This window comes from Neospora caninum, chromosome IX (genome assembly GCF_000208865.1).
Source record: "Neospora caninum Liverpool complete genome, chromosome IX".
Taxonomy (NCBI): Eukaryota; Apicomplexa; class Conoidasida; order Eucoccidiorida; family Sarcocystidae; genus Neospora; species Neospora caninum.
In genome coordinates, this window is record NC_018390.1 from 4,189,684 (window position 1) to 4,199,902 (window position 10,219).

Here is a 10,219-nt window from a genome sequence, read left to right on the forward strand (position 1 = left end):
TCATCACATCGTAACCGCGAGAGATAAATACGCAGTTTTTGCCTCCTGTGCTTATCACACAGATCTGCAGCCACAGACGATGCAGAGGAAAATCCTACTACAGTAGTTAGTGTTACGGCAATCATTAGCAAATACGTGCCACGACGTTCACGAGTTGAAACTGGATTGAGTTTACCAGGCGACCTTTGTCATCACATGTGATGTATTCCATAATGCTCTCCGGCACAGAGTGCTGCTTCGGACGATACAGCAGCAGCGATTTGCTCATGCAAATGTTAGCAGCAGACGCACCCCTCCCCGTGCCAAGAAGCATCATCCAGGCAGCTTCTGGCATCTGTTAAAAGGTGTCGCAAAATTAAGTCTAGAGTATTTTTCTTGAAGTGGGCTCCAACAGTTGAAAGGAATGTATAGTATCTACCTTCAGCCACAGGTATCATGATAACGTTCGTCAACGCATATTCGCCGACATGACTTCGATGTCCTGCACGCTGGGTGTACTGGGAGGACACGGACACCCTTTTTTTGTATTGACATATATTCGGTCTTTCTAGTCGCATTCATGAAAAGCAATGCAAGCCCTTCCGTAATACGCACAGTATCTGCTGAGGCATGTGGTGAGCTTAATACAGTTTTCCCTCAGCGTGGAGCGCCACAAATGTCAACGTTGCATGGCGTAAAACCGGGGGGCAGCGGGCGGGTAAGATTTTGCCATCCGTATGTACGATAAGGTCTCAATGGCGCTAGACCAAGAGCGACGACTAAACTGTATTCACGCCACAGCTGCAGAGCGGCTTTGCGTCTCCGAGTCGTACCTGTAGGGTTGCGAGGAGGGACGCGTTTGCTGGGTGCCCCGGCGGCCCAAAAATATGTAGTTGCAAGGAGACGTGCGCCGGTGACACAGATCGGGAGAAATTACGCACTCGGCAACGCGCCACATCCCTCGAGGGTAGACGAAGCTGTAGGCAAAACCAATGAGTTATGCGGATACATGTAACTCTCGTGAACGAAAAAAAAGGCACAAATCGGCCGCCTGTGAACTTGCTGCGGCCGTTGTGGCGACAGCGTGCTTGCGAGTCTTTCCGACATAGAGCACACGACATTCAGATCCTGCGGGTGCGCTGAGATTTGGCATCCCTCGGGCGTCTAACGCTTTGTAGCTAGTTGATCTGACACCTACAACTTCACGGTTCCCTTCAAGTGTGCGCAGAACGACTTCACGTAGGCCAATCTTGACACACCGACCCCGAAAAACTGTAGTCGACGCATCCGTGATACATGGTAATCCGGATTCCTCATCGCCGCTGTCTCCTCCCACGTACAGGGCCCTGGCGTGCTCTCCAGTGCCACTCTCCAGATCTTCAGGCCCGTTTTTGTCTGGACGGGCGACTGCGGCACTCGCCGTCGCGGCCGCTGCGGCGGCAGCTACCTCCGCCACTGCAGCAGCAGTGCGGAAAGCGGACGAAGAAATCTCGTTTCCAGTTGGAAAAAGTAGCTCGACGAAATCACCCAGGTCAATTGGATGTTGCAGTCCAACAAAATGCCATACAGCTGCGAAGCGGTACACACGAGGAGCTGAGAACAGCGGCAAGAGCAGCGCGATTCTTCCTCCAATTTTCAACTGTGCGATTGTGTGGAGTGAGGAGTTTTTCCATTTGCAGCCTGCGCTGGAGAACGAAGCACTTACAGGAGAATCAGGGAATCCGCCAGCTCTGTCACAGACAAGAAATGCTTCAGCTAAGCATCAACAAGACAAGAGGGCACCGACGTCGGAAAATATAGAGCATGCGCATTTCCTTGGAGCCGCTAATTTTTGCGCTGGCATCTATCAGAGCTGGAGAGAATACTGCTGAGTAGTCTAGTCAACGGCACAAATGTGACAACGGATAAATCACGTGCCGAGACGTGCAGCAGAAATAGTCTGTCTTTAAAGTCTACGCGTAAACGTACCGGCGAACGCAAGGGTGGCAAAGTAAATCATGGCCACAGCGGCAGCAACACAGAAGGTCAAGAGCGTCTGGAACAGCAGCAATGCCAAAAGGCAAGCCGCTGGCGCCGTGATTAGGGCAAGCAGGAGATGTACGCGATGGAGAATTTGCGAATTCACCTGAAGAAAACCCACGGTAAATCAGCAGAACAAATTCTCGGTGGTAGTTGAACTCACGTGGAGCAAAGCTAAAACGGCAGTTGTCTACAGCATGTCTTCCAAATCCGCAGCGGCTGTGACTCTGGTGAGGAGCGCTCCATGGGGGGTGCTCGGAGTATCCATGCTGTCAGGTCATGGAAATGAACGCAAGAATATCTCCGGGACATCCGCACTGTAAGTTCGCTAGTCTACGGTCATCGAGTAAGAGCAACTAGAAGGCTTAGATGAGTGCACGACTCTAACGAGGGGAGAGCAGCTGTTTCGAGTTGCGCGGGTTGTCGTCTCCACGCTGAAAGCCCACCTCAAACATCTGTAGGCATCTACTGCAACATATGAACGCCTCTCCATCTTCATGGGGTCACAGGAGAGAAGACTGTAGCCTCGTTCACTCACTTCGTCGGCAGCGCGGTAACGCCAGACATCGCGATGAAGATCCCCAAGAGACCGCGCGAACTGCTCGCGCGTCACGAAGCCCTGTCCTGGGTAGAAAGATCATACTCAAGATACCTCATGAAGTTTGCTACCCAGGTATCGGTGTGTGGTTCCAGCCTGTTTCGATCGTGGAGCCGGCCAAGATACCCTGCTGCAGCTCTCCTGTATCATCCTTTCCACTGCGTAATACTGTGTGTGTGGCACTGTGACTGTGGGTGTCTAATGGAACAGTTCATGTTACAATGGAGCGTTATTTATCACACTCACCATCGTAATCGATAGTTGCAAATAAAATCCGTGCATCTTCGTAACTCATAAAGTAGAATAGATGCTCGAGACGGAGAACCTCGTTTGGGTGTTCATTCGCCGTCTGCCTTTCTTCCGCACGGCAACAATCATCTGAACAGACTGTGACCGTGCGAAGCTCATCGGGAGCTCGAAGAAGTGAGTTGCAGGCTGCGTGCGACGAGAGCACCACTGAACGGGGCTGCAGGAATCTCTGGAGTTGCCCGTGCTTAGAAGCTGCAGGCTGACTATAGCCCCTCGATGCTGCAGAATTCAAGGATGTTCGAGCTGGCATGCTGCTGTGCTCGGCTGCATCGACAAATTCTGGAGGTGTGAAGGGAAGCATAGAAACCCAATCTTCTTCCGTGGAAGTTTGTGAATGAGCTGACTCCCCTTCTGCCTCATCCGCGCAACCACTGATTTGCGCGCAGCTGCGCCGACCTCCTTCCAGGCAGTCGAGTGTGTCACCCCGTGCTTGCGCCCGACAGTCACCCTCCAACGTTCGCATGTGGATGCCAGCGACTTTGGCATCAGTGGTAGAGCCTCTCAGTCTCTTGCCATATACAGGGGAAGCCCTGCTGATGTGCTTGGACGAACACGGGCCTTGTAAGCTCTGAAAAGACCTACGGTGACAGTGGCCGCCGTTGCCGCTGGTGTACTCAGGAGTGCCGTGCTCAATGGCACTGCCGCAAGAGGAAAGACGCTGTCTGAGCCCCTTCCTCTGTGACCTCTTCCTAGTTCTCGACGGCTTGCTGTTGATGGAAATATTGCTGCCACTCAATGTTTGTTTTGAGCAGCTGACTGATCTGGTATACCTAACCGGAGCTGTGCTGCTCGACTGGTAGTTCGCGCTCGTCCTACCTGCATACCTTGCATGACAGCAGCGATACCCGAGGTCACTGCGGCGCTCAATGAATACTGTGACAGGGGCTGCTCCGTCACCTTTAGTCGGCACTCTGACACGTTGATTTCCTGTCCTCTTCTGTTCCCGCGTGTCGCGGGGTCCTGACGGTTCTGATGGAATTTTGCTCCCCGTTGGGGCTTTGCGTCTCGCTCCGTGGCTTCTTCCCACTATTTTCATCCGCCTCACATCTATAGGAGAACTTGCTGCTCGCTTGTGAGCAGCACTCGGAAATATATGCCTTCGCGATGCCGCGCCCAATACAGACTCCAAGGACTCAGGTACAGGGGTTACCATCGGAACAGTGTGTAACATACCATCGGCCTGTTGCTTGCCATAGTCATCCCTCTTGACCAAGGGCTCTCTCTGCAACGGCGCAGGCACCAGTGTATCTGCCGATGAACTAGAAGTCACCTCGTTGCTCTGACGCCGAGGAACATCGTCATCCAAAACACCCCGTCGACTGCTGTCCCCCGCTTCGGTTCTGCCAACAAATCTTGATACTTTGTTGCATGCCGCCAGCGGTATATTTTGCTTCGGTAGGCCTCCCGTCGTGATGTCTCCTGGTTCTGCTCTCGTATCAGCCCACAATGAGCTTTGCATGCTGCGCCCAGTGAGAAAATGGACCGACAGTCCTGATGGGCCTTCCCCTGATAAGCGCAACGATGGTTCTACGTTCCGAGCACCTCGATCGTCGTGTCTTCGCATGGACAACCCTGAATCCCTTGTTGACACCATTGCAAAACACTGGGACACTTGAGACTTTTGGTGGTTGTCAATACACTGACAGGCAAAACAGTCCCCAGAGGTAGGGGGTATCTCACACTGCACAGAAAGAAGTGGCGGGTGAAGGTGGCGAGATGTAGGAATCCCTTTTGAGCGCATGTCGATGGTCCATCTCCCAAAATCTTCCAGAATCAGCTGCAGCCGCAGCCAAGGATGGAGACGCTGACTTTGATCGATGGGCGGCTGGCACCGGCTGATATCTCGAACATTTGCTGTCGGCGTTATCCCCCAGTTGGCGGCGCTCGGCTTCCCTTCCGGATTCTGGGAGCGATCAAGGCTCAGCACACTCACACGGGGTAACATGTCAAGAGGCCCTGTCAGTTGTTGCACCAATGGACTGCCTGTACCCGCGCAGGGAGAAGCCTTTACGTGTTGGTTCTGGATAGTGACCTCAACAGTGCCAGGCGACTTCTGATCTCGCCTCTCACCTCCCGGGCTGATAAGGCAGGTGGCCATTAACGTAGTGAAAGGAAATTGGGAAATAATCACAGATCCACCGACGTCAAGCCGCTTCCCTGTTCGTGGTGAGCGTTTTCTCTCTCCTCGTACTCGGCGTTCATCGACTGTGTGTTGTAACGGCCTTTTGACATCGTAGACGCGAATAGAAGCTGCGTTACCTGCATCGGACGCAAGTCGCGGCAACGACTCGGTTGCGGAAACAAGGGTACTGGCAAGTGCGGCCTCCTTGTAGATGCATTGGTAGGACAACGATGAGAAAAAACCTTCAGGCGGTCGCCTTGGGGTAACCATGTTTCCAGAGCACAGATGCCCGGGCGACTGCCCGGTTGTCTTTTCGAGTGATTCAGCTACTCCTGCGGAAATACAGCAGTCAGCCACCTGGAAGTCTGGTGATGAAAAAGACCCTTTGCCACCATCACTGCTGTCATCACATCTCGAGTATCTTCTCCATGGTAGACCTTCTGGCTCTTGATGCGTGCTTTCAGCTTGTAGAGCTAGTCCGGAGTGTGGTCGGTATCTTTCACTGTCGTGTACCTCTCTGTAACAGTTTTGGATTGCTCGGAGGAGATACCGCGCGCCTGCTGATCCGCACATAATACGGTTGTCTCCAGTGAAATGCGGGCGACGCTTAACGCTCACACGCAATCCCTCGATAGCTTCTTCCCCATAAAAATGACTTGCCGCCCGGCCACAGAGCAGTTGGACCGACTGCCGAAGGTGCGCCGCTGTCGTCGCGAATGTCACGGAATGAGACTCAGGAGGCGAAGCAAAATGTAGACACTCCTGAGCAAATCGAGGGATGGGTTTTTCTGGGCTTCTGGGTCGATGGAAAGGCGCTGGATGATTGGCCCTACCTTCAGCCTGCTTCTGTAACTGGTGCAGTTGATGGCGTGTATCTAGCGCCACTCGGTGCTCTTGCCTACAGCTTCCCAGCTGTTCCTGACTCCGTTCTATACTCCAAGTCCTTTCCTCGTCCACCACATTCTGGTGGTGTCTCTGCCTCACGGTGGTGGCAGTATCTGGAGATATTAAACTGAAATGATTCTGACTCTGTCGCCTAGCAGCTGCTGCTGCCGCCGCTGCAGAGGTCCTTCGATACACCGGAGTCGCACTGAATGCGTCAAGAGGGGACATTCCAAAACAGCCACGCTTGCTAGTGCTGCCGCAGAAATGGGTCTTGTTTGTACTTCGCTCACCCGATGCCGGTACGGATGTCAAGGAGGGCACATCACAAGCAGACGGCAGCGCTGTCTCGTCACAAGACCGTTTCAGTTGTTGTTCACATTGCTGTATCCGGTGAAACTGAAGAAGCTCGTCGAAAAGCGAAAGTGCGGCGGTGTGCAGCTCACGTTTACTGTGGATCAATCGAGTGCTGCCGTCCACATGAAGCTGTACGATGTGCTGCTGGAATAGTAGGAAGCAGTGCATCCGATAAAGAGTGAAAATGCCGCTCCCCAACTGACTCCGACGAGGATCGAAAGTGTCTACGAGCGAAGCATCGGCCCTGCTACACAAATTTGATGTTTTCTGTTTTCCAGGTACTGCTATCCCCTGGAGTTTCTCTATCAGCCTCATATGCCGGCGTTGCTCTTGGCCCAGGCTTCCCCCCCAAACAGGTGCAGAAATTTCTTTGGGATCCATCGTGTCCTCGCCCATGTCGCCAGAATGTGTGTGTTCTTTCCCGAGGGCCTCGCTCCTGTCAAAGCCCCCCGGGACTACAGATATTTCTGTAGACCCTACAGGTGAAGATACCATTCTAACCTCCTCTTCATCCGCCCGTAGATTTGGAGTAGATTTTCTTTCATGAAGCGAAGCAATTCCCATGGTTTCCTCAGCCCCCCCTTCACTATTCGAAGAAGGGTCGCGTCTTCCCGCTGAGGGGTGCGTCGGTCTTCTTCCCATACAGTTATCGTCGCGCCACTCGGTGAATTGCAGTGGCTGCTGGAGGTCGGCAGACCAGGAAGAGCTGAAGCTGCTACTGTCAACATTAGCCTTGTCTCCGGACGGTCTACGGCCCTCCGCGTATGTTTCGAAAGAGACAGATGAAGCAGACGTCTCCCAAGTGCCTTGCCCGCTCCCATAGTGACCTGTCCATCTAGGAGTGAGTACCCGGTTACTGGAGTGCGAGGCACAGCTCCTCATGCGTGTGACAAGAATACCGGGTTCTTGCAAGTCGACAGCTGAATGGATACTGGAGTTGGACGACGGCGATGACAGCGGACTGCCATCCGCGTCGTTGCCTACGCAATGCACGGACTGCATCGACACGATACTCTCATCGCTGAAAGAGGACCGCAGTCGGTTGCACTTGCTTCGGTGACTAGACCTGCAAGCGGGGCCAGAGCCATCCGGGAAGGACTCAATAAAGCTTCTCTTGTGTGGCACAGACAGAAGCCTACTCGCACTTGGTGGGGGTTGCAGTCGTCGACGCTTTGTTGAGTATTCAGGGATCACCGCTCCACGGCTCCGCGTGAATGTCTCGCGGAGTGTGTTCCACACTGGGAGTGTAAACGACCAGGGGAGGCGCCAATCGTTATCGCCTGACTCTTCTGCATCGAGCAGGCTAACCGACGGTAAGGAAATGTCTTCTTGTTCGCCGTGAAATTTGTCACACGCATGGCGGCTTTCCCGCCCCTGGCAGTATGTGGCGGCAACGGATTCTGCCAGTGGTGCTGTGCTGTGCGCGCCTCCGTTTCCGGAAGCGGCGGGACGGTCCGGGCAGCGTACGTCCCTTGAAACGTCACAGCGCGCAGGGAACGGTGAACAATCACCGCAGTTAGACCGGAAGGTGTATTCATGAAGAGGCACTTCGCTGTGGTGCTTGAATGCATTTGCAGGGGGAGAGTTCCTTATGAAATCGTCTTCTGCTGCCGCGGCGTTAGCGTGTCCGGGCGAACTATACTCAGGCTGCTGGGAAACCTTTGGCGACATCGTGGCGTTCGGCTTGAAGGTGGCAGGCCCCCTCCGTGCGGAACTGCCTTGCTCTGTTCCATTCTTTATGGTCAGAGGCAGGCGCCTCCACTGATCTGCTGTAAACTTTGCGATGCGCTGCAAGCATTGAAGCGGAAACATATGGCTATAGCAGCGACCGTCTTGATGGTTATGGCTTTCAGTATCGGAACTGAGCCTAGAACCCAAACCAGAGGTCAAGCAGACGCCGCTCCCACTATTAGGGCGGCTACTGAAGTGACATAAACTTCGCCTTCCGCGTTCTGTCTCCTGGTCGATGGTGCTGGTACCATCAGTGCTGTGTCCGGTGCTGGCTGTGCCGCTTGCTTTGCCTTCCCCAACAGTCTGCTCTGGCGCGTAGGGAAATGTAGATCCGTGAGTGAAGGTGTATATGAGTGTTGCCCTTTCTGTCGCTTGTTGTTCCATATCATCTTCTTCGTTGGATTTATTGGACGGGTATTCTGCGTGCTTTCTGCCGCTGCTGCCTTCATACCGCAGGTGAGTCACACTGTTGTTTGAGGTCTCAGACGCCTGGTAACCGTCAAAGATGTCGTGGCCTACGAAATGGTGGGCATCTGATCTCTGCCCCGCAGAAATGTTGAACTGCCCGCGACCTCCTTCGGATTGCTGCGCGGCTCCGTCCACGCTCATCCGGGACAAGGTCCCAGAATGCCGTGATGGACCGGCAGGCGACATTGATTGTTGAATGCTACGCTCCGCCTGATTTCTACAGCTGTCGTCGGTGCCGTCGCTGCAGTAAGTGCCTTCTGGCCGGTCGGACGAAACCAAATTGCTTGCTAAGCTGTAAGTTGTGCTTGCGCCAGAGCCAGACAGCCGACCCGACTGTCTACGTCTCCCCGAACCAACAGCGGGACCCACCGCTGCCGGAGGCAGAAGATGCGCTTTCAAAGTTTGACTCCCCGTCGTGCTGGCTGGGTCATCAGCTTGCAGCGCTGGTGTGTCCGCGACTTGTCTTGCATCGAAAGGTGACCTCCACAGACCTGAGCTGCCAGCCTCTCTTTCGGAACTAGGCTGTGCATCTCGCTGCTGGTGTCGAGGACTCGAGAGCCTGATGCCAATCGTCGGAATTTCACGAAAAGAAGCAGCTGGATGGTTAGCGTGCACTCGCGGCAGACTATCAGTGTCACTTGGCACAACCCGAGAACGAGGCGGAGATACTAATGAAAGAGGATTCACTGAAGTCCGGGAAAGAGCCGAGTGACGCCACTGACCAGACAACTGAGGAGGCGGTGGCTGCAGAACTGACGAGAACCCTGACGCCTGGGGCCGATTATATTGTTCCTGATGCCGCTGATAATCTAAGAGAGGGAGCTCCCCTCGTGGCCTTACAACCACACCCGAAGAAGTGCGTGTGCCGCAGCTTCCCGCGCCGAATGTTGCTAACCCAGAAGTTCCAGCAGCGGAGGAAGAGGCAAGAATGTTTTTGGCCGAATATGCCGATTCAAAGGGGGCTTGGCTTGTCATCTCATCCGCAATTGTGGTGTTCTGTATACTGGCTAAGGAGATAGCATCCTTCCTTAGCCCGCGTCTTCCTTTCAGGCACACGCTGAAGCAAGCAGGACATCGCGACCGTCTGTGCGTCGGGAATTTTGTTGTGATTCGGCTTCCGGCGAGATCCACCCGGCCACAAAGAGAGGAATCCGATACTGGCTCATTTTCTCTCGTTGCAGCCGTCTCTGCAGCTGCTTCTGTTCGTTTCGCCCGGGCTCCCCGATCAACCAGGGAATCAATGACACGAAGACTGCAAGTATTGGAACCTTCGGCATCATCAATAAACTGCGTAAGAAGCTTTGGAGGGGGAAAGAGAGGGAGGGTCGGATCGAAGGGGAGGCCGTACAGGCCCCGTGTGTCAGTACGCCGAGTCGTCGATTGGCCTCGCCTACCACGCGTCTCCTCGCCTTGGTTCCTCTTGCATTGTGGATTCAGAGGCGTGTCACCGAATTCACCGGGTGTTTCGCGCCCCACACTCGTCGTTGAAAGAGAGGGGGCTAGGCGTGCAAATGCAGTCAATCGAAGTGCAGTTCCGATCAACAGTGATGCCCGCGAACTCAAGAGATGCAAAAAGATGAGGGAGAGAACCAACTGACGGAGGAAGTACTGCAGTAAGAAAGCAGACGAGGCATGGGACGGCACTAGAATTGTAGACAGCATTGTCAAATAGAACCAGAAGGTCATTGTGCATCTAGTTGTGCATGGTGAGCAGACGGTAAGTGAGGGATGCCGAAAAGAAAACTATCCAAAAA

At 53.9% G+C, this 10,219-nt stretch overlaps 1 protein-coding gene across 1 annotated transcript; it reads right to left on the reverse strand.

The window, feature by feature from the left end:
* Positions 1–7,456: 7,456 nt before the first annotated feature.
* NCLIV_043530 (conserved hypothetical protein) lies at positions 7,457–7,804 on the reverse strand (the record flags this gene model as incomplete). Its single annotated transcript, XM_003881270.1, has 1 exon — positions 7,457–7,804. One exon carries the CDS (start codon positions 7,802–7,804, stop codon positions 7,457–7,459), a length of 348 nt encoding a protein of 115 aa, XP_003881319.1.
* Positions 7,805–10,219: the final 2,415 nt, after the last annotated feature.